The following is a 24,904-nucleotide window of genomic DNA, read 5'->3' as shown; positions in this document are numbered from 1 at the left end:
GAAATCTCAGGACAATTCCCATTTTTACACTTTTTTAGCAGGACACAACTGCCCAAAGAGGGACTGTCCCTCGCAAAGTGGGACAGGTGGTAACCCTAATCTCCCTGTATCTATTTTTGGACAAGCTAATCCGTGAAAAGGAATACAGCCCCCACCTTTTTTTATAAACGTGTAACGAGACATTCCCAAACCCACGTGAAACCTGCTCTCGTTTTTAACCCACCAATGAAAGAACAGCCAAATACTGAGAAGGCGTCAATGTGGGAGACCAATCACAAACCGAAACGCGTCCTCTTCTGAGCGACACAGGAAAGGCGGGTACCTTCTCTGCCAATAGTAAGACAGTTTAGCTTTAGAAACGTCCCAAAACCTTTTAACGGGCAGTCGAAATAGCCATTTAGCAATAATATTGTACAGTTACCAGAAGTACAGACGTAGTGTTGCACATTACAGCGGAAGTAAAATTAAATGGATACTGATACTGTTTCGAGGTATAGTGATCTAATTACTTTTCAAGTAGTTATTGTGAGTTTCGTCTGTTGATACTTCTGTATAATCTAGATGACCATAAATTGTGTAGGAGTTTTATGCTTTGCAGTTTTGAGTTTAGTTATATCTAGTTACTTCCATACTTTTTGTTCCAGTGTGTGTTTCATTTCTATCTGTAAAGGATATACTTTGGGAATCTGTTTATTTTCGCATTGTATTTGTATTATAACTTCTATGTCTTTTTGTGAGTATCATCTTATATTGATTTACTAATTGTTCTGTTGTATTCTGTGCAACTGCAAGTCGTTAAACCAGGCAGCTGCTCCCTAGTTATATTAGAAAAGTACTGATCAACAAAGAAGGTAAAATCCCATGAAGCTGTAGTTGCATTTCTGTAGTTTTGTTTATAGTCAGCTGAAAGAAATTCGTTGACATTTTTGTGTTTCAGACTGTTTGTCAACAGAAAAACAAAGTATACAAAGCACCTTCTTGAAATGGATAGGTGTAGTAAAATATGTAATATTTCCAGATAATCTGCTCTCGAAGTTGAGGAAAACTTAATCATTTGTATTGCAGGTGCGGTGGTAGTTACCTACAGTGTAGTCAGGCAAACTAATCCAGTTAGAGTAAAGTGTTCAACTGCTGCTGTAGTTCTGCTAAACAGAAAACTCTTGAGAAATTATGTGTATAACGGTAACTTTTCATCTTGTTGCGTTTGTGTTCCAGATCCAAGCGAAGATGTCTCGCCCCCCTCCCTTTCATTCTGTGTAGTGCCGTCTCCCTAGTTAATGACTTTGTTTAGCCTCAATTCTATGCATTTTATGATTCTTACAAATTTGTTTCATGTTTCATAAAGGGAGATCACTAAATTAGGGAGGCAAAGTAGTAAGACTTTCTAATAGCAGTAATTTATGATTTGAAGGTTTTCCAAAAATCAGAAATGTGAAACTCAAATGCAGTGAACCGAGACCAAAAAAGATGAAAAAAATGTATTCCTTTTCTGTTAGAGGTTAACTTGGTGGTGGCAGTGCCTTTATTCAAAAATCTTTTCCAACGTGATACACTGGGTCCAAGAACATATATATAAATTGGTTTGATGTGCTGGAGCGCCTTCTGTGTGGAATCGGCATGTCCTCCCTGGCTTCGAGTGACGTTCAAAAGGCGCGTGAATGGGCGTGCCTTCGTTGAAGGTTGAGTGTTGGGCTGGCACCTCGGCGCAATAAAAATCTACTGCCAGTCATTAGCAGACCGGAGTTCCGCTGTGGCGACCCCTAACCGGGAAATGCCGAAAGAAGAACAACCTTGATTTCTACCCAAAAACTTGGCATTGTTTCCACGTGAGATAAATACTCTAGTCATAGATTTTTTATGTGTGCACATATATAATTTTTTTACTGCAGTCAAATCAAAATGATTACACCCTAAACATTTTATCTAAAAGAAATATGAGGAAAAGTAAAATATTTTAATAATACAAACATAAAAGGCAATTGGGGGCTGAGACCAAGAATAAAACTAAAATTAAGCAAGCAGCATGTTTTTGGAATGTAACGAACATTCCCTACAGAGTATGCTGCCAGCAATATTGGTGGAGCAAATGGCTGTAACTAAGGAAATTAGTCTTTTGAACCGAGACACAGGATCGGAATTGCTTGAGATAGTGAGACCTTAAGTTAACTACTTCTTCCGGCAGCAAGAAAATTAATTACAAAAAGGAAGTAAAATTCTAAACCAACTATGTCAGTGTTGAAAATTAAAAGAGATTAAAAACATGGAATAGGGATCCTTAGGAAAGGGATGGAGCAAATTACATAAAAGTAAAAAGAGTTTGTGGGAATATCACATGTAGAATAATGTGTAGGAGGAGGAAGAGTGATATTTAAGGGAAGGCAGGGATTCAGCAACTTGTGTTGTTGGGACTGAAGGACCCCAGATTGTGTAGAGTTGTAGATATTAAGATCCCACAGCAAGGAAATACAGTACTAGCTGTGAGAGCAGCCATGGCTGGGAAGCAACCATGTTCTAGAATTGCAGACATTGCAGATCATAATATGAGTTCAAGCTTGATCTGCAAAGCTATGGAGAGGATCATAATGGAACTCATAAATAAAGACATAGGAGACTTACAGACTTTGGATCCGACCCAGTTTGGCTTTGTCAAGGGCAGAATCATGCCTTTTAAACCTGGTGGATTTTTTCGAAACAGTCACCAAGGCCATTGATGAGGGAAAGGCAAGTCCACACAGCCTACCTCGACCTGGCAAAGGCTTTCAACACAATACCCCACTCAGGTATCATTGAAAAACTCATCAGCTTAAATGTAAACCCATACGTCACAAGATGGGTTGCAAATTGGCTAAGTGACAGAACCCACAGGGTCAGAGTTGCTGGCGCCATGTCAGACTCAAAGCCTGTCACAAGTGGTGTCCCACAGGGCTCAATCCTGGGCCCTCTCCTGTTCGGCATCTACTTTTCAGAAGTACAAGCAAACACAGGAGGATTATGGCTGACAAAATTTGCAGATGACTGCAAACTGGGCGCCATAGTTGAGAACACATCTGACACAGATATCCTTCAGAAGGGTCTTATAGAAACGGAAAACTGGTGCCAGAACCATGGCGTAAAGTTAAACGCCAAAACATGCATAGTCATACCCTTCGGGAAAAACAAGGTTACCCCTAGCTACCATATAGGCGGCAACCCACTAAGCACAGAAGAGGTTATCGGGGATCTGGGTACCCAGGTTGACAGTAACCTTTCATTTGATACTCACGTTGCCAAAGTAGTTAGGAAGACCTTCTACATTGCCCACCTAATCATGAAGGGATTCACATCTAGATCAAGGGAAGTTCATCGTCCCCCTGTACTCATCACTCATCAGGCCTATGATTGAGTACAATGCCCCATTCGGAATGTATCTGACACGACACCTGCAGCAACTGGAAAGGCCCCAAAAGTTCCTCACCAAAAGGATAAAGGGTCTCAAAAATATGTCCTATGCTGCCCGACTGAAGGAACTTCAGCTCTACTCAGTCACTTACCGTCTGCTCAGAGGTGACCTGTGCCTGACATACAAAGCCATGTCCAACCCAGAATTGATGAACATGCTTCACCTCAAAAAATCTAGATCCCTCAGAACTACAAGGGCGGGAGACTTAAACCTTGACACGGTTATTAATAGGACGTGCTGGAGGGACAGATTAATCACCCAGAGACTCCCTATGCTGTGGAACAAAATCCCGGTACATGTGAGGCAGAGCACCTCGCTGGCTTTGTTCAAGAGAAATCTTGACCAATGGATGGGAGATCGCAGATATACCCCAGGGATTATCTCAGTGTCACTGCTTGACAGAGGCACAACAAAATAATGGGCATAGTATCCTCCAAACTAAAGGGGTGGCAAAAGCCACAAAACTCTGGCTAGGCTTATAAATGCCCTTGGGCAGATAGCCTAGTATGAACCTATGAACCTAAGATAGAGAGGCATTGCAGTAATTGAAGCAATATAATAAAGGTGCACCAATCACCACAGCAAGGTGCATAGGCAGAGTAGAAAATGTTTGTTTTGTTTATTTGAGTAATAAAAATAATGGGCTGTATCAATTGAGAAAGCTATTAAGACATCTTCAGGAACAGTTTAGATTATTAAATTCCAAATGATACCACACCACACACACCAATAAGTAGGGGAGAAAAGAGATGTACGTATGGTAGCATCTTCATCTTCACCATGTTGAGTTTCAAATGATTATCAGATGACCTTGTAAACATCTATTCCAGACAGTCTTCACTTTAAGTAAAATGTGGCCTCGGGTCTTGAGTGAAGGAGAGACACTAATGGCATTCATTTTTCTAAGATTGGTAAGAAATACCTTTCCTTATGGCCAACTCTGTGGAATAGAGAGAGAGCCCTGACTGTGACCCAGGCAACCTATGTTCAAGTAGCGGCTCAGGTGCTGAAAAAGCTTGGAAGGGAGGTGTTCAGTGGCTGACACCAGCTTGCACATCCTGTCGGGGAGTGGATTCTGGTCAGCCATTTGTTCCTATGCAAGTGGAGTCACTTGCAGGATACCAGTGCCATTCATATGGGAATGTTGAACTTCTCAGTCCCAAGCCAGTGATGGTAATCATTGGGGGCACTTGTGGAAGTGCACACACATGGAGAGGTCATTGATACCCTCCAGTGATGCAGTGTTCACATAAGCCACCAAGAGTAGGGTTAGGGACTTGACAGAAGCACCCCCTTTGCTTGTAGTCTAAATAAAGAGGGGCTGCATAGAATGGATTAGGGCTGAGTAGTTCCTTGTCCTGGGGATAGTTTGGGAGGGGGGGGGGCTGCCCTGAAACACAGATGACTGCTTGAAGGGGGGTGGTTGAAGTCAGACTTTCAGGCTTTTTATGACCAGGGCACGTTCCTTCAGCGATCAAATGGATACTTGGTCAAAAGCAAGGACAAAAACTTTTCCATACTTGCCTGGATAATGGCCCCATATGATAGGCTATCACTGAATCCAGGTAGGTCACCCTACATAAAGAGAGAAAGGGCTAAAGTCTTCGGGGGGGGGTGTGATGGGCACAGTGTGTGTTTGTATTGCATAGCAAAAGTACCTTTCTCCTTTAAGGGCAGTAAAGACACTGTGAAAAATAATGAAGACATACTAGGCCTGAGCCTATGGTGCCCACAGTTTGGAGGGTAACTACTAAATGAGTTGATTCCAAATGCATCCCCTTAGAAGCAGCCCATGGTGTAGGAAGCAAACTAAAGTTTCATTCTTTGCATATATCTACAAGTGTGTGCGCCTGTCTATGCCTTGCTGTGTATGTTTGTGTTTACATAGATGTATCATTCATTTTTCTGAGTTGGTGAGTTCCAAACTTTCAGCCACAGCCTTTTCATAAGGCACAGATGACACCTAAGAACAATATCTGGACATGTCACTGTCGCTACAAAAATATTAAAGGTAGACACTTAAAATACGGTGTGTGTACTACAGAATCCTGAAAACACACAGGATACCAACACTTGTATTCCAGTACAAGTGCATACAGAAACATATTACCCTTCAACTATACTCAGGGGGGCAAGCCCCCTGCACTGCCTCATATGGGGGCTGCACCCTCACCCTACCCACACCCCCTGCTACTTAAATATAACAACTCCGAGATTGCACTTCAATACACTAAATGCAATCTCAGAGTTGATTATATTTAAGTAGCAGGGGGTGTGGGGTGCAGGGGGGCTTGCCCCCCAGCTTATACTTGGAGAAGAGTAATATGGTTTGTGTTTTATTTGCTTCTGTATGTACTTGTGCAGGAATATACTAAGTGTTGGTATCCTGTGTGTTTTCAGGATTTTGAACTTTCAGCATTCTGTAGCGCTCCCATGTGTGCGTGTATATGATATATTTGAGGGGATGTAAGGCAACCAAGTATAAATACAGCTGAAAAGAAGTATACATGAATAACAGTGGTCATACCATATGCATCAAATCTCATTAAATAACTTTTTTCTGGGCATGTATCTTGAGATAAGAGTCCCTATCATTGTTCTGATAGCAGTTGCACTTAGTTTAAATGATATGCCTTTCCTTCATTAACAGGTGCCATTGTGGTCCCTTGGTGTATAGTGTATTAACTGAGCATAAGAAGCTCTTTGCAGAAAGAGGTTGTGAGGTATGGCACAGCTGTCCTTGTAACTGTCTTCTAATAACTCATATTTATCATCGCAACTGTTCTTATTCATTTCATTTTGTAACAGATGCTGACAGTCTATATTTTGCACGTCCTTTTCTGTAGTGTTCTCCATTTTGTTTTTCCTTAAACCTCACTTCTTTAAAACCTTATTCTGCATGTATTGTTCCCACAATTTCCACTATTTTCTGTGTAATTTGTTACTATATTTTCTGTGTAATTTGTTACTACATTTTCTAAAGACCCCACTTCCAGTTCTTTTATGCCTGTTACAATATCCAGTACTTTGAATACAGTTGGTTTAGACTTTGATTTGTTTTCTAGTAATTGCTTTTTTGTAGCCACCAGAATTAAACATAAGACCTTACTATGTCTTAAGTAATTCATATCCTGTATCTCAGCTCAAAAAATAATTTCTTTAGTTACATTCATTTGCTTGCCAAATATTTCTGAACAAGTAGCTGGTAGGGATTTTATGAAGTCTGCCAACTCATTACAGTCTTAAAACATATGTTCCCAGTTACCTTCCTTTCCCATTATGCCTCCAACATTTGCCATTTACCTGAGGAAAAGGTCTTTGTAGTCTGCTTGGGTTGTAAAATACCTGCAAAACTTCCAAGCAAAATCCCAAATCCTCTAACCTGTGTTGCATATTTGGGAGCCATGCATATGTCCTCCTGTTTCCTTGTGAAATGCTTATTCATAGGTAGGTACTAGGCTGTTGGCCCTAGGCCCTATATAAGCCTAGCCAAATGGTACCCTGGCTCTTGCCACTCAAGAAAATTATTTTCCTGTGCCCCTGTCAAGCAGAGCCACAGAAGTGATCCCCGGGGTGAATTTCCTATCTCCCATCCAATTATCAAGATTTTTCTTGAAGAGTGCTAATGAGGAGCTTTGTTTGATATAGGTAGGTAGTTTGTTCCAGAGTATGGGAAGTCTCTGGGACAGGAATCTATCCCTCCAGCATGTTCTGTTTATTGTGGTGACAAGGCTTAGGTTCCTAGAGCGTGTAGCTCAGAGGGATTTCTTTACATGGAGCATGTCCAACAGCTCTGGGTTTGACATAGCTTTGTATGTTAGGCAGAGATTGCCTCTGAGTAGGCAATATGCGACAGAGTAAAGCTGGAGTTTTTTGAGACGGTCTGCATAGGCAGGGATGCCAGATTTCCAACCAGCCAGGTAGGGACAAAAAAAAAAAGGTCTTTCACGACAAGTGAATACCAAAAAAAAAAAAAGGTCTTTCTTTAATGCGGAACAGAGTTAAGCACGGAGCTTCTCGTGTTTAATGCATTGCAGTTCTGCATTCAACACAAGTAGCTCCATATTTAGCGATTTTTGATTGGCCCGTATGCCGGTATACGGGCCAATCAAAAATCGCTAAACATGGAGCTACTTGTGTTTAATGCGGAACACAAGAAGCTCTGTGTTTAGCGATTTTTGATTGGCCCGTATGCCAGGTATATGGGCCAATCAAAAAAAAAAAAACAAAGAAAGCGGAGGCTGGCCGTGATTTAAACCGGCAGGGCGGGACTCGGGATCAGGCTGCTGATCTCTGGACAGTCCTGCCCAAATAGGGATGTCTGGCAACCCTGTGCGTAGGGCATCTGTTTGAGGCCGGTAATACCTCTTTGTGAGGTATTTCTATGGCCTTTCCAGTTGTTGTAGATGTCTTGTGAGGTACATACCAAAAGGGGCGTTGTACTCTATATAATGAGTCTGAGTGGTGAGTAGAGGGGAACAATGACCTCTTTTTTTCGTGCATGAGAAACCTTTTGTGATAAGGTGTGCCACGTAGAAGGATTTCCTGACTACTGTGGTGATGTGATTATCAAAGGAGAGACTACTGTCCACCTGTGTCCCAAGGTCTCATCACACTTTCAGTGTTAAGTAGACTACCGCCTTTGTGGTAGTTCATGGGTACAGAGTTTTTACCAAAAGGGATGACAGTGCACTTTTTGGCGTTGAGCTTGAGGCCATGGCTTTGACACTAGGCATCTGTCTCAGTGAGGCCCTTTTGTAGGATGTCCACATCGTTAGGAGTTTTGATTATAGCTCCTAGCTTGCAGTCATCTGTGAACTTTGTTAGCCAAAGACCTTCTGTGTTAGCCTGTACTTCAGAGAAGTAGATACCAAACAGGAGAGGACCTAGGACTGAACCCTGTGGTATTCCACTTGTCACTGGTCTGAAGTTGGATTTAGAGTCTGCTACTTTCACAGTGTGGGTTCTGTCAGTGAGCCAGTTGGCAACCCATCTAGTGACATAGGGATTTATACCTAGTTTAGTGAGTTTGTCTATAATTCCAGAGTGGGGGATGGTGTTGAAAGCCTTCGAGATCTAGATAGGCTGTGTGTACCACCTTACCCTCATCTACGGCTTTGGTGACCGCTTCAAAGAAGTCTTATCAGGTTTAGTAGACCTGATCTGCCTTTTACAAACCCGAACTGGGTAGAGTCCAGAGTTTGGAGTTTACCAGTGTCATTGTTTATAAGTTCCATGATGATACGCTCCATAGCCTTGCAGACCAGGCTAATGGGGTAGTTCCCGGGTTCCGTGGTGGCTCCCCCTTTTGTGGAATGGGATAACTGTTGCTGTGCACCATCCAGTGGGCACAAAGCCTGAGGTGAGGCTATGATTGAACATGGTACTTAGGTGGGGTGCCAGTTTGTTCTGTAGTTCATGTAGAACGCAGCTTGGGATGTTGTTACGTCCCATGGATGCTGTGTTCTTGGCTTTGGAGAGTGTGTTTTGTACCTGTGCAGCCGTGATTACAGGTTGCCAGGATGTTTGCTATCACTTGGTTCTGTATATTTAGTGCCATTGTGCTGTAACTCAGCGCAGATCTGAGTGTTGCCATTGAGATTCTTGACATAGCTATAGAATTCTTTGTGGTTGTTTTTAGAATCCGTGGCAATTTTTGTTTTCGTAACTAGCTTTGGAGGATTTTATGAAGGATCTCAGCTTCTTACTGAGGCTGACCACGGAGTTCCTCCAATCATGGGATTTTACTTTTTTTTTTTTTTTTTTTTTTTTTTTTTGCAACAGTTTCTTTCTTCTGTTGCAGAGTTTTGTTTATAGCAGTGGACCACCAGATTAGCTTGGAGGATAGCATCTTGGCATCTTGGTTCTGTTAGGGTTTGCACTTGTGTAAGTGCTTATAAAGTGCAAATTATATAGGATTCAGCAGTCCTATCTCTGTTCTTCGTCAGCATGGGTGTCGTGAAGTTTGCCACTTCTGTCTTAAGAAGCATGCAGTTGGCTTTGGAGAAATTTTTTACTGTGCTTTCCCTAATGGGGGGTGTGGTTGGGATGTGGATGTCTGGGGTGATTTGCTTGTGGTCTGATCTAACCAACGAGGAATTGACATCTGCTGTGGAACACCAGTTGCCCATGTTGGTAATGACCAGGTCTAGGATATTGCTGCCCCTGGTGGGAGTGTGGATAAGTTGATCCAAGGCAAACGTTGAGCATGAGAGTTGGTACATGAGTAGTTTTCCCAGTTAATGGTGGGGTACTTGAAATCACCCATTATTAGGGTGTTTTTCCAGTGTATCAAGAAATGAGGAGTGGGAATCCTGGGGCGTAGTGGGGGATCTGTAGCAAGCTATAATTTGCATCATTGCGGTCTTGCCAGAGTTAGTTGCACTTGGATAATCTCAGATGCATTATGCTGAGCAACTAGCCTGGAGGTGTGGATATCCTTAATGAATATGGACATGCCTCCATTAGTGCTTCGGTCCAGTTTAGGTGGCCGAAAGGTGTGGTATGAATTATAGCCTACTTATGCATAGGTACTCTCTGGAACCTTGAACCAGGTCTCTGTCACTGCACAGATGTCGATTGTTCTCCATTTTAAGGAGTGCCTCGAGTGAGTGCATTTTGAGGTTTAGACTTCTAGCATTAAGTAGCATTACCGTCAGATTTTGCTTGCTTGTACCTGTTACAATGGTGAATTTGTCATTTGAATCTTGCCTAAAAAAGGCAGTATAGGGGTGGCAAGAGCCTTAGCCAGTATCCGGAATCCCAAGGGCGACAGGTGCAGGCCATCTCTGGCAAAGCATCATGGTTTGTCGATCATGTCCTCCCAGGCAGACAGATACTGGATCCCCTTAGAATGACACCAGAAACTTAGCCAATTGTTGAAGTCAGTCATTTTGTCCTTGTACTGTGGTATCATTGTGGGTGATGACAGGATGCTACTCAGGGCTAGGGTCATACATGCCTGGGCTACAAGATCAGAAATCCCCTCCATATCTCTAGTCCAGGGAGGTATATCTCGGGTCATTCACACCAACATGGGCAATGACAGTCATATTTGTACTTGCTGTGGAGTGACCTGAGTGCATGCGTTATGTGGCGGATCCTGGCACCTGACAGGCAGCTGACAGTAACTTTCTCCTTGTTTAGCTTGGAGAGTGGAACATCAGTGTGCCTGACTATATAGAGTCGCCTATGACTAGAGTGTTGGGTACGTTGTTGTACACTGAGTTTGTGGGCTATGTGTCATTTGGGTTGTGTTGGGGGGGGGGGGTGGAGGTTGCTTGCGTTTCTGCTTTGGAGGTCCCTGCTGCTTGGGTAGATTTTTTTTTTGAGAGCCTCCACGAATGTAGGTGTGTGTTTTTATGTTTGTGTGTGTGTTTTGGTGGTGTAGGTTTTGAGGGACTTTGTGTGGTGTGGTGCAAGTTTTTACCTTCTCCAACTGTCTAGTCCAGTCTTGGGTGAAGAGAGCTTTACTTCCAATTTGGTTATATAAGTGCATCTCTCACAGGTTGTAGTGTTGGGTGGTAGGAGGAGAGGGTGTCTGTGTACATGAGGCAATTGCTGCATTGCCCCAAGATGCCTAGATTCATCAAGTAGACAGAAGAAAACACCGGGAGCTGACCCTTAGACATGCCTGGATAGGTGCTTTATTGATTAAGTACTAAAAACTGTTTTCCTCTAGACAAGTGAGGAAAGTTTGAGTGCTGTAGTAATTTGTAGCTTATTTAGTGCTTAGAGTTCTGAACAAGTGCTGAGCTCAAAGAAACAGATTTGAGTGCTGAAACTAGAAAACTGGTTAGTTCTAAGAAACAAAATTAAGCTAGAAGGCTTCCCTCCAACACAGAAAGGCTTGGGGGGCTCAGAAGCTTACAAACAGTCCTGGATACAGCAAATCTGTATCTGGGCTTGACAACTTATAGGAAAGGCAAGAAACAAGCGTAGATTTTTTTTTTTTTGTAAAGGGGAAAGGAGAAACAGAAGCTAACTGGGTTGGCCTTCTCTGGAATAGGTAGAATGAGGTAATGACACTAGATTGGGACGAGTGCCCCAGATCAAATTTACAGTAGGGGCGGGCAACTGCAAAGCCACCAAGTATAAAAACACAATACCAAGAGGGAGGGAGGGCGAGAAACAAAAATCAGAACAAATTGTAGAAAATTCTACTTAATACCTCACACACAGTGAGTAAAATAAAAGTGCTATAAATAACTCAGAAATAAGGAAAAAAACAGGATACTTAATGTTGTATATCACGTATTAGTTAGCTCAGAGCCCTTCCTCCGACTCTCTCTGATTAGCTCCGTGTGAAATTCAGTCTCTCTCTTCCTAATCTTTTCTAACCTCCTCTTATTCCTGTAATTATTGTGAAGTATTTTGTTGTTGTTGTGTCTTTCAGGAACTCCGGTCCGCTAATGATTGGCAGTAGATTTTTACGTGCCGCGTTGCCAGCCCTGACGCACAACCTTCAGCGAAGGTGCGCCCATTCATGCATGTCTCCATACAGAAGACGCTCTAGCTGAGAATCGAACAGGACAACGTCTTACTGTGAGGCGACAACCCTACCACAGCACCACTACCACAGTCTATTGTGCAGTATTTTGTATACCCTACTAATTATCCTTTTTTAACAGTAGCTTCTGTTCTAGATTCAATTAAAACTTTTACCAGAACAAGACCTTCACTTATGATTCCCCTATCCCTTTCCCTTTGCATATACTCTGATATCAATCATGGTAGAAAAGGCAGCCTGCACCCTGCAGTCCAAATAGGTTCATAGGTTGGTACTAGGCTATCGGCCCTAAGGCCTATGCAAGCCTAGCCATAACAATTCCCTGGAAATTTTTTCCCACAATATTTACTTCTCTGGGCCGCTGTCTAGCAGGGCGACTGACATGCCGCTGTCTAGCAGGGCGACTGACATGATCCCCGGGGCGAATTTCCCATCTCCCATCCAATCATCAAAGTTCCTTTTGAAGAGGGCCAATGAAGTGCTCTGCTTGACATGTATGGGCAGTCTATTCCAGAGTATGGGGAGTCTCTGGGTCAGGAACCTATCCCTGCAGCATGTTTTGTTCATTGTGATGATAAGGTTTAGATCCTTGGAGCGTGTGGCTCTGAGGGATTGGGATTTCTTTAAGTGGAGCATGTCCAACAGCTCAGGGTTTGACATGGCCTTGTATGTTAAGCAGAGATCGCCTCTGAGTCGACGATATGCCACAGAGTATAGCTGGAGTTTTTTTAGATGGTCAGCATATGGCATCTGCTTTAGGCCTGTGATTCTTTTAGTGAGGTATTTATGTGGCCTTTCCAACTGTTGCAGATGTCTTGTGAGGTACATACCAAATGGGGCATTATACTCTATAATGGATCTAATGAGGGATGAGTACACTGGGACAATGACCTCCTTTTTTCTGGATGAAAAGCCCTTAGTTATGAGGTGTGCCACGTAGAAGGATTTCCTGACTGTTGTGGCGATGTGGTTATCGAAAGTGAGACCACTGTCCTCTTGTGTCCTTAAGTCTCTCATCACACTTTCGATGTTTAGTATCCTGACACCTATGTGGTAGTTCATGGGTACATGTTTTTTTTCCAATCTTTGCTTCTTCCGGTCTATTAACTTTCCCTGTCTAGATATTTGCTCCCAATACTTTGTTTCATTTGCCTGATTATCACCATTAATGTTTAGCTATTAAATGAATTATAGGGTGATGTATCACCCTTACCAACTATTTTCTTCTGAGCCATACTGCATAGGTTTTCAACCATTCTGCAAAGCTTTGCAGTGGGTATTGATTCTCCTAACATACTGTTGCAGCCATACTGAAGAGTTTTTGAATCTGCAGCACACCTTATGGCTGTACAAACCAGTATATCTAGTTCCCCTAAGTACAGTGCATTTAAGGTATGTTACTTCTACCTGGATCTGTAGTAAAGTACCCCGCAAGTCTCTTCTAGTTTGGCTGCACTGAGGGGGATACTGCTAAAACTGAAGTGGAGAAAAACTGATCTGATGTTGTAAATCTTTGTTCATTAATTACTATTAGGACTTCGGTTCCGTCCTTGGAACTGATACGGCCATTTCCAAGTTCGTGCCAGCCAAAAACTCTCAAAGACCTACCCATAATGCCCCTCTCCTAGTTGCTCCAGATCTCGTTTGCCGCGTTCCTAGTCAGACGTGCTAGCCATCTCTCTCAAAGCTAAGTAGAAAATTATTTTTAAGACAGTTTCTCTTCAAAGTTGTTTATTTTTTAGTCAATTTAGCCTTTTCTCACTGTTGCCTGTAACCTAATTCTATTCCCTACCCTTTACCTTGGTAATGTAATTTCTACCATTATTGGTACTGTCCCTCTCTCCTGACTTTGACAGGCCCTTCCTTACCACTTGTAGTATTTTTTAAATACCATCGTTGGTATTCTCTTACCTTTTCTCTCCCTTATTTTGTTTTTCTATAGGATAGCCTTGTTGCCTTACTATGCCAGACAAAGCTATGTTGGGGTTTAAACAGTTTGACAATTGTGGGCATAAGATGCTTAACTCTGATACGCATGCTCGTTGTGTCTACTGTTTGGGCGTGGGTCATATTAAAGCTGACTGACATTTGTGCTAGTTTTAGTAATCTAACACTAGCAGAACGTAAAAATAAACTTATTTTAAAAGGTTTAATCAAGACACCTTTTTTTGGAGTCTCTGTCTGGGTCGGAGGTCTCACCCCTTCCAAAGACCAAAAATGTAAGGAAAAACAGAGTCACTCAGTACCTACATCTCTGTCAGTTACGGAACTGAGTCTGCTCCGTGCTTTGCTGGCGCCTTTGGCGCAGACCTCTTCGGCACCAGGCTCTGTATCTTCTCCTTCAGTGCCGTCCATGATATTCACCCCTATTTTGGTTCCAACCTCAGCACCACTGACTTCAGTGCCGTCCTTGGATCCGACATTGGCTCCGATGACTGTACCTGCTTTGGCACCATCCCCGGCCACAGTGTCGACAGTTTCTTCAGCTCCATCGGCTCCAAAACTGGAATGTCTGCCAAGGACAATATACTCTCCAACTTGCGACCCTTTTTCAGGCAGAGGTTTAGTCCCTTTCTAGGAAGACCTGATTCTCCTTCAGCAAACTCCTTTAGATCCACTAGGAGTTTTTCTGAATTAGATCTAGTGCGGGTTGTGGACCAGCTTCTGGCAGCTAGGGGATTGCCCATTACAGCTAGACCTTCCGTCCCTCTTGTTTCGGAATCTTTTTACTACATCTTCCCCCTGTTTATCCTCCTCCTCTGGCCTCTACCCAGATCCCGGTACCGATGTTCACTCCAGTGCGTACTGTCTCGGCTCCGACAGCAGTTTTTCCCGTCAGCAACGACCACCCTTGCTGCATCAGCTCCAGTGGAGCCAGTGCTCTCTCGGAGCACTGCTTGGGCCGTCCGTACCTTGGTACCTAGCCCGGTACCTATTTTCTTGCTGATGCCGTCTTATGTCCACAGCTCTGGCTTTCAGTCCTCTAGTAGCTCCTCATCTAGAGGTGGGCTCTTCAGGGTGGGATGTGACCCCAGTTCCAGGGTTGTCCTTCCCGGTTCCGGGCTCCCATCCCTCCTCGGGTGGGCCTGCTGTCCAGGTGATGGAGAGGTTCCTTCACTCCGAAGGCTCGCAGTCAGCACCAGTGGCTCAGTATCAGAACCCCCCCCCCCCAGCATGCACAGAAGATCCCACTGGGGAGCCACTCCAGAAGAAACTGTGCAAGAGGAAGCACCTTGATTCCCCAGAGGAATCTATCACGAAGGCACGGATTGTGATGAGGGAGAAGGGTCCCCACGGTCTCCCCCAGACGACGTCTCATTCGGAGACCTTCTTGAAGTCCTCAAGCAGCGGGAAGACTGGAAGTCCTCTAACTCTTCTTCTGAGGAATCAGTGTTCTTGCAGGTCTTCATGCCCGGCCATCTACTTCCTGGATGACCCCACCGGCAGATGATCTTGTTAAACTCGTTGTGCAGTGTGCCTGGAAGGCCCCAGACAACGTACAACCTGTCCCCCGGAGGTCAGACAAAAGTTTATCTCCACCTGAAGACCAGCCCCACTGGTCCAAGCAGTTGACTGTTGATTCTATGGTCGTGGCAGCGGCCACCAAGAGGGAACTGGCAGAAGATAGTTCCACTGTCCATCCTCCAAACAGGGAGTCCCGGAACATGGACAGACTAGGGAAGTGGACCTATGCTTCAGCGACCTTCGCCATTCGGTCACTGAACTATCTGGCACACTTTTTTTACTTGCCTCCAAAGAGACCTAATTTCCAAAATATCTTCCTCTTTGGTGGGGGTGCTGCCTGGTGAGGTGCGTGATACTGTCTAACATGTGTAGCGTGATATTGGTAGCAGCTAGCTACCCTTCTAATCCATCTCAAACTCCTCAATGCATTTGATATCTCACACCACCGAGGGGGCAGCTCGAGCTGCCGCATCAGGCATTGTCATGAGACGTAATGCTTGACTTCGCAGACCCCTTTAATCTTCCTTCATCAGTGCACCTGTCGACAAATCTGCACTTTTTGGACCCAAAGTACGAGACACACTTGCACATAGTGAGGAAGATGGAAAGACCTTGTCTGCTGTGGGCATACGCTTTTCCAACCCCCAGGGGTCCTACTCCATGAACCAGAAGGGAGGAAAAATGTGGTTCAAGAAATCCCAAGGATGTTTTCATGACGCTCGTGGTGAACAATCCCCCCGGGGCAGAGGGGGCAACTCATATGGAAGACACCCCTTTCAGGGTAGAGAGGGTCCATGTAACCAGGGCACTAGAGATTCTTTCTCTGGCAGACCCTACCAGCGCTCCTGAGCAGCGGCCCAATTGCTTTCCTCTGGAAGCAGTCGGGGCCGTTTTTCTCTACACCTACCAGCCTGGCGTCTTATTACTACAGATGTTTGGGTGCAGAAAATAATATCCAGGGGCTACCAGATATCATTGGATTTAATTCCCAGACCCGTCAAACAAATCCCCGATGTACCACCCAATCGGAGTGAGTTAGCAGCCTTAGAAATAGAAAAGCTGCTAAAGTGTCATCCAACCAGTCCCACCAGACCAGACAGGATCCGGGTTTTACTCTAGGTTCTTTTTAGTGCCAAAAAGGATGGGACTGGAGACCAATCCTGGATTTCAGCCTATTGAACAAATTTATCAAACCTCAAAAATTCCTTCTGGTCACGGTACAGTCCTTTCTTCTCTTCCTAGGGAGGGACAACTGGATGTGCTCTATAGACCTCCAGGACTCGTACTACCACATAAAGATGGATTACTGCTCCCGGAGGTTTCTCCGCTTCCGGCTGGGAGCCAATCACTACCAGTTCAGGGCACTGCCATTCAGTCTCTCAACAGCCCCCCCGAGAGTTCACCAAATGTATGGCAGTTGTGGTAGCTCTTCTTCGACTACAAAGATTCCAGGGGTTTCCCTATCTAGACGATTGGCTCCTTACCGCTCCGACCAGGAATCTTCTAGTCCGCAGCCTGTCTTACACTCAATGTCTCGCTCGGTTAGGGTGGGGGGGTGCGTTTCCAAGACACCTGGTCCCCCATGGAGGCCAATTTGCACATAAATGTCCTGGAACTGAGGGCAGTTCTCTTAGCGTTCCATGCATCCCTACCCTCTGGGAACCATTGCAATTCAGTCAGACAACATGTCATTCATCTGGTATATCAACAAGCAAGGCGGAACCAGGTCTTGCCTCCTGTGTCGGAAAGCCATGAGGATTTGGCACTGGGCAGTAGCTTCCAACCACTTTCTTATAGCAACACATATTCCCGGGAGTTCCAACTTTATTGCGGACAATCTGAGCAGGAAAATCCTGATGCCTCGCTAGTGGTCCCTCAACCCTGTAACAGCGGATTGGACTTGACTTTGGTACTTCAGTTTCTCATAGGTCCTCCTTTCGAGCCCTTTGATTCATGTGATTTAAATTCTTTGTCATGGAAAACCTTACATGTGTAAGTAGCACTTACCTCAGCGAGAAGAGTATCTGAGCTGCAGGCCTTGAGTGTCAAGAGACCTTACTTGATTTTCCACATGGATAAGGTGTCCCTTCGTACTGACCCTTCTTTCTTGCCCAAGGTCATTTCCAATCTATTGACCTGCCGGTTTTCTTCCCTCAGCATGCTTATAGCGGGGAGTACCTTTTGCACACCCTTGATGTGCATCAGCAGCTTCGTTATTATTTGCACAGGACTAAATCTTTTAGGAAAACAGACCAATTGTTTGTGGCCTTTGCAGGACCCAGATTGGGTAAACCTGTTTCCAAAGTCACTTTATCCTCCTGGCTTAGAAACGCCTGGCCTAGAAACATCATTACCTTTATCTACCAACAGAATAAGCTATCCTTACCTTCCAGAATAAGGGCTCATTCTACCAGATCTATGGCTACTTCTGTAGCATTTCATTCCAGAGCCTCTATGGGTGATATCTGCACAGCAGCCACTTGGGCAAGACCTCATACCTTTATCTCTCATTACAAATTGGATTTGGCCTTCAGGGGACGAGCATCTTTTGGTTCTATGGTGCTCAGGAATATCCTTCCTTAGGGCCACCCAGGACTCAATTAGCTGGGGACTTGGTCCCAATAGTAATTAATGAACAAAAATTTACAACATCAGATAAATAAGTTATGTATTACCATAATGTTCCATCTGTGTTGTAGATCTTTGTTCTTTCATTACATTCCCCCCTCCTTCCCCCTGCCTGGACTCCTGGTAGACTTTAGTAACTCCTGGTTAGGGTATTTTGCTCAGACAGAGCCTTCTACTATGTCTGTTATATAGGGGGGGCAAAATCGATCTGGAGTAACTAGGAGAGGGGCATTATGGGTAGGCTGAGAGTTTTTGGCTGGCGTGAGCTTGGAAACGGCCGTATCGAGGTCCTAGAGTTAATGAGTGAACAAAGATCTACAACATAGATGGAACGTTATGGTAAGACATGACTTCTTTTTAGCTTTTCTCACAAGGGAGGTAACTTGACAAGAGCTACTCCATGGCAACCCCTCTAGTATGCAGTCTGCTACCAAGCCCTAGATTGCAGTGCTGTAGGCAGGCATCTTGTCATTTCCTGCCTCATTATATTTGAAGCAAGTTAGCCAATGTAGAATTTAAGCAGTTATTTCAACATGAGACTTTATCACTTATGCATTATTATCACTTGAGTTTAGACTTTCTCATAGTATTGCTGCTAAAATTTTCCTATTCGGCTTTATTTTCAGCTGTTATAATGTGCACGCCTAGGTCCATAATTGACAGTTTGCAGTTCATAAGGTGTTTTTGGCAACTGCTTAGTCAACACTCATGATCACTTTTTTTATGTGATTTCTGCTGCCATTGTAGTACAACATGGAAGTTTTAAGCCCTGAAACTGTGGTTTTTTTTCTTATTCATATAGAATTGGAATAGCTTCATATAAACATATTTGACATGCAGCAGTTGTTCATTTATTTTGATATTCAGTGTTCATATTGGTGGTAAAGGGGGGTGAATAGTTTCGAGGTGGTATTTGAAAAAAAGTAACCTTCTGTGCCAGCAGTAAACAGTCTGCCATTATTTATTTTACATTTGTTGACCAGGCTAGTCTAACTGGATATATGTCCATTTTCAGTAGAGGCCCGAGGAGAAAAGCTCCAAGAAAAGAATTATACATAGTCCACAAAAACAGTGGAAAAACAAAAAAAATATGCAAGTATTGCAACTACTTAGCAAAAAATTTTACAAAACAGTTATAAGGTTACACATATGAAGACAGATTGTTATTATACAGTTGTATTAAAAGCAATAACAAAAACATGATTCCTTGCCTATTTACAAGCCCTGGGCTTCCTCTGAAAGGGGGTTTATTTTCCCAGTTGAACATTCCCATTAAGTAAATAGAATAAAAAGTAATACATGATTTCATCTACATATTCAGTTTACTGGATCTTCATCCATAGCTGGATAGGATCATAAATCCAAAAAAAAAAATGTGTATTTCTTGGGATGAAAAGGCATGCTTGCCCAGCTACATCCAGCCACCTAATTATTCTAACCATTTTGTCATTATGAGGGCAGAGACTTTGAGAAGAATATTTGTTGGATGTCCTTTTAGTCATAAATCCTGTTTTCAGTAGTGTAGTACAGGATGCAGCAAAAATAGAACATGATTCTGATTTAAGCTAAGCCCTGTGATCATGAATACTTGTGTCTGTGTATTTTATATCGCAGTGTGAGTGACACTGCTGGTATTTTCCCTTCTTTTTGGAGATGTGGTATCTGCTTCCTTAGCACTACCCAAGTCAGTCAGTGGAAAGCATTACCAATGCAGATGCTGGGAGTGGCATTATTAAAAAATAAAATCAAGTCATTTTAATCTCGCCATAACCAATACTTCTTGTTTTGAAGCGGTGCATAGATTTTTGCATGTGTATGTGTTGGTAGGCATACATGTGTATGTATGCAAGGTTTTTTTTTTTTTTTAATACTTGGTTGCTGAAACTTGCATAAAGTTGTGATGACTGACAGGCTTCCGTGATTGAATAAAGTCATTTTTTCCTCCTTAGATCCACCTCCTGAGCTAAAATGCTTTGGTCTGTTCAGAAGCTGGGCGAAATTGTTTATATTCGATGGCATTCATAAAGACAGAATCATGTTTTATTCTGCGGGCCCCATATGGATTACTGTCTGTGGTTTTGCTTCTGTCTGGTTCTCTGATCGCACTGCTGCTACCAGGAGTAGTTCTAGAACAATGTTGGACAGTGTTGAAAGGGTTTTCCCTTCTAAGTTGCCATTATGGGTTCAGAAATGGAGGGCTTGCCAAGAACAATGGCCTTCCTACAGGGCTCGCTGTGGCATCCACAGGAATTGAACTGTTTGCATTTAAACCCAAACCAGCCCCAGGTAAGGGCAGCTGTAACTATTATATAGTCTTCATTTTCTTATTTGTGCTTGCATTATATTGTCCACTTACCATCTTTTTTCCCTCTTGCTTGTAGTTATGTCAGTTTATTTTTTTCCTCCTGCTTATATTTATTTCAGTGTAATTTTTTAAATGTTTACAAATTTTCCATATTTGTGTATTTTGTTGCAGTAGTGTTTCATTGCACTTTTGTCTGGATTTTAGATTTGAATAAATATGGAATACTGTATTTAATCATTCAGCTACAAAAATGTCCATTTTATTATTTTTAGTATAAATAATCCCATGCCTGCCTACATTTCTAGTATATATTTTTTTCTTTGGAAGTTGAAAGCAACAAAAACGCAAAAGGATTTCTATTTAGGGATTTAAGTATGTTATAAATGTTTGAAGTTTCTTGCCATGGGATTAGTGTAAATATTGTATGCTAACTTGTTTTTATATTACCCCCCCCCCAGCGCGCACACACACACACACACACACACACACACACACACACACACACACACACACACACACACACACACACTGAATATTCTGCTTGCTAAAAGAGAAGTTGATTCCCTTATTCTTGCATGTGTTTTATTTTGGGCATCACTTGCTCTTGGAGCCTTGTATTTTTCCCCTTTGTTTTTAGCTTTGTGTTCCCAAGTGGCAAATATTTAGGTGGTGTTGAGTTGATTATTCTTGCATGTGTTTTATTTTGGGCACCACTTGCTCTTAGAGCCTTGTATTTTTCCCCTTTGTTTTTAGCTTTGTGTTCCTAAGTGGCAAATATTTAGGTGGTGTTGAGTTTTCTTTGCATGTTTTTCATGCCTATGTTGTTGGATGAATCTTTTGAGTGATGGTGTGGCGATGTACAGGTAGTGAAGCTATCCCTTCATGAGAGAGTAGAGTCACTTTTCAGCTGCTGAGTCCTATCCTGTCACCCAAGATCTAGCTCCCAATTAGCCCAATGGCTAGTATGTTATCGGTTGTTACTGAGGTGGGGCTGTCAGTGCCTGTCTGCACCACCTAGTAAGTCCAACATACATTTAGTTACACAAGGTGAAATAGTAATGTAATGTTTTTTGGAAGTGGTGCCAACAAGTTTGTGCCAGACAGCTTGTTTCCAGAATGTGCCTACCTAAGAAGCCTGTATGCCTAGGATCCCCAGGTGAGTGTTATATTAATTGTACGTGTAGGCCACGTAACCGCTTAATGAATTTGCGGTTCCCTGTCTGCAAGCATATTTATAGCTGTCAAAATTTAGTGGGGTATGTGTGTGCTGTAGAGTGTTTATAGTTGTATACAGTCATGACGTAGACAGTTGTCTCCAAAGGTACCTGCCTTCAAAAACGGTTGTTTTTTGCAGTAGAACTGTTTGCTCATACAGCTGTTGCATTTTGTATCTCAAACTTCTTAAGCAGGAGGTGGAGACAAGTTAGAATTGTAATAGTTTTGCAGAACGTGGGCTAGTTCTGGACCTAAGATCCAAATTAATAGGCGATGCCAACATATGTTGCTGTTTGACAATCTTTTAGAATCCTTAGCTGGACAAATGGATTGAGTTGTGTAGACATGCCTTGTGACATTTGAGCTTCTTTTGACTAATCATGAAAGTCACCCAAGTTCTAACACATATTCTTTATGGCTTGTTTTTCAGAGGTCCAGCTAGAAGCAAAAGCAGCTTTGTATCAAGCACTTGAAATGAAACGTCAAGGGAAGAGAGAAAAGGCTCATAAGCTTTTTCTGCATGCTCTGAGCATGGACCCACAATATGTGGATGCATTAACTGAGTTGGGTATACTTTTAGAGGAAGAGAAGGACATTGTACAAGCTGATCATCTTTATTCCAAGGCCCTGACCCTGTCTCCATCTAACCAAAAGGCAATGATCAGACGTGACAGAACATTACCACTTGTAGAGGAAATTGATCAAAGGTACTTCAGCCTTATTGACAGAAAAGTTAAGAAGGTGATGTCCATTCCAAAGGGAAATTCAGCACTGCGCCGTGTAATGGAAGAATCCTACTACCACCATATTTATCACACTGTTGCAATAGAAGGGAATACTTTAAGCCTTTCTGAAATAAGGCATATTATTGAAACCAGGTATGCAGTCCCAGGGAAGAGTCTCTTTGAACAGAATGAAGTAATTGGTGTAGATGCTGCCATGAAGTACCTTAACACAACTCTAGTATCACGAATTGGCACAGTAACAATTAGTGACATTTTGGAGATTCATAGGAGAGTTTTGGGATATGTGGATCCAATATCAGCTGGAAGGTACAGGACAACCCAGGTGTTTGTGGGGCACCATATTCCACCACATCCTCTAGATTTAGAAAAGCATATGCAAGAGTTTGTACAGTGGATAAACTCAGAGGAGGCATTAAGTTTACATCCTGTGGAACTTGCAGCCTTGGCTCATTATAAGCTTGTTTACATACACCCATTTATAGATGGAAATGGCAGAACTTCACGTTTGTTGATGAATCTTGTATTAATGCAAGCTGGTTATCCCCCTATCACTATACGTAAAGAACAGAGATCTGAGTATTATGATGTCTTGGAACTAGCCAATGAGGGAGATGTGAGGCCATTCATACGCTTCATTGCAAAGTGTACTGAAACAACGCTAGATATGTTGCTCATAGCAACTACTGAACATTCAGTGGGCCTCCCTGAAGCTAAGGCCAATCTACCTGGCTGTAAGCAGACCATTCCAGTGAAAAACTAAGCCCACACTTGCATTTTTTTTTTTGGGGGGGGGGGCAGGGTATAGAAGCTAACAAGTACTAAGTTAACTAAGGGGGTCATGGCAACTGAGTGGTAAGATTGATCTTTACTCTGTGGTCACTCTTGGGAGTTTGCTTGTTACCCCAGTGTATGCTTCATATTTCTGTGGGTAATCTGGGTTTTCTTCTAAAACATGCTGTTTGATTACACTAATCTTTCTGCATGTATTTATACAACACATTTTTCTTTTACTGGCCCTTGTTACCCAGGTGCTGGCTGAAACAGATATCTTGACCAGCCATTTAACAGAGAGTAGAAAAGACTAATTTCTATGGTCTCTGTAGATGGCATTTCACAAGATTCATGCTCTGTAGTAACATCTCTGTTAAACAGATATCATTAAGATAAAGGTGTGTATATAGCACTTTTTCATGTGCCTGAATTTTTGTGTTTGCAGCTTTTACTAATTTTACCAAGTAGGTGCTGTAGTGATTGTATTGCTTACAGTTGCTAATTTGTGTATCCAGTACTTGATATAAAAGATAGTCTTTTGTTTGAAAGAGGCCATTAATTCTGATTCCCTTCAGTACTGCTGTCCTAGCAAGTGAGTCTGAAAGAGGCTAGATCAGAAAGCTACACAGGCTTCCAGGTTGGGTATTGATTTTTACAAGACGCCATGCATTGGTAACTAAGAAATGTCTTGCAGTTGAGAAAACTAAAAAGAAATAATGAAGGGTTCACCGTTATGTAAGGTTCTTTATATCAGCATGCTAACTTATTTCTTCTGTATGCTAGTAGCTTGACAGTTTTCTCTAGTTTGGTGCAGAAGGCTGTGTTCTGTTCTCGCACTAGTTTGATGGATTGCTGATACTGCAGTGCAGCATCAGTGGGATATTACACTCCAGAGTTTGTCATCCTTTTGGATGAGATGTTCAGCCAAGGTCCCATCTGCTTCAGTTAGTGGTCGCTCGGGTAGATGTAAAAGATCAAAAAGAGCAGAGGAAGTTCTCAATGCCCTGGCCAAATTTCCCCTAGTAATGTAGATAACCACCTCAGGTCTCCCCCAAAAAGAGACCACTAGCTTTGTGTTTCTAACATGGTCAACAAAGGATAAACTGTTAAGAGTTTACTACTATTGGGGTGGGAGCGGTTGATTTCTCCAGTCACTTGTATTTGTGTACTGTATATGAATAGAGCACTCTTGTGCTTTCCATGGTAGTAAGTAAAATTGTAGTTGTTCACAACAAGCTTATATTTTTATTCTAAGTATGCCAGTATGTCAAATAGCTGTTGTGATCAGAGCTAAATGCATTTAATTTGACAATATCTTTCTGATATCTTTGAGAGAAATGGCGTCTTGCATTCAGCTAACCACTTACTCCTTTATTTAGTGTTGCTTATAACGGAGTTTCTTTCCATGCACTTACATACCTGCACTAATATCGTGCTGAGTTTCCAGGTGTGTGGCAGCCTTTTCCAGCATCCAGCAGTATCCTAACAGCTTTGTGATGTAGTTTAAAATGCTGACAGACCTGGAGGTAAAATTGTTCATTTTGGTTAGGAGTGGGGTTTATGTATTATGTAACACCTTAAGGAGCAAAAGCTCTGTTACCTGTGAAGTTACAGTTCTCAACAGGAGCCTACGAACTTTTGAATTGTTCAATAACAACATTAAGAAAATTAAAGATTTTAATTTTAGAGATCGCTATATAATCTTGTGTGTTATATGTACTGTAGTTAGTCAAAGGTAATGCTTATCTTGCCTAAGGAGGTAGTGGTATAATATACAGCACTTAAGACTGTCCCTGTCCTTTTTTCTGCTCTTATCGATGAAAAAT

The 24,904-nt window shown here is 42.7% G+C and overlaps 1 protein-coding gene across 2 annotated transcripts; it reads left to right on the top strand.

Moving 5' to 3' along the window:
• The first annotated feature begins 353 nt into the window (after positions 1-353).
• FICD (FIC domain protein adenylyltransferase) lies at positions 354-24,774 on the top strand. Of its 2 annotated transcripts, none has more exons than XM_044068410.1 (3): positions 354-491; positions 19,991-20,327; positions 21,992-24,774. In XM_044068410.1, the coding sequence occupies exons 2-3, from the start codon at positions 20,054-20,056 to the stop codon at positions 23,065-23,067; spliced, it is 1,350 nt and encodes a 449-aa protein (XP_043924345.1). In that variant the 5' UTR covers positions 354-491; positions 19,991-20,053; the 3' UTR covers positions 23,068-24,774. The 2 variants fall into 2 exon arrangements, with proteins under 2 accessions (XP_043924345.1, XP_043924346.1); XM_044068411.1 differs by lacking the exon at positions 354-491 and adding an exon at positions 615-733.
• Positions 24,775-24,904: the final 130 nt, after the last annotated feature.

Source organism: Protopterus annectens, chromosome 4.part0, assembly GCF_019279795.1.
Source record: "Protopterus annectens isolate FY-2018-M chromosome 4.part0, PAN1.0, whole genome shotgun sequence".
NCBI lineage: Eukaryota > Metazoa > Chordata > Ceratodontiformes > Protopteridae > Protopterus > Protopterus annectens.
Note: the sequence above shows the minus strand (reverse complement) of the source record. Positions and strands in the feature narration are given on the sequence as shown.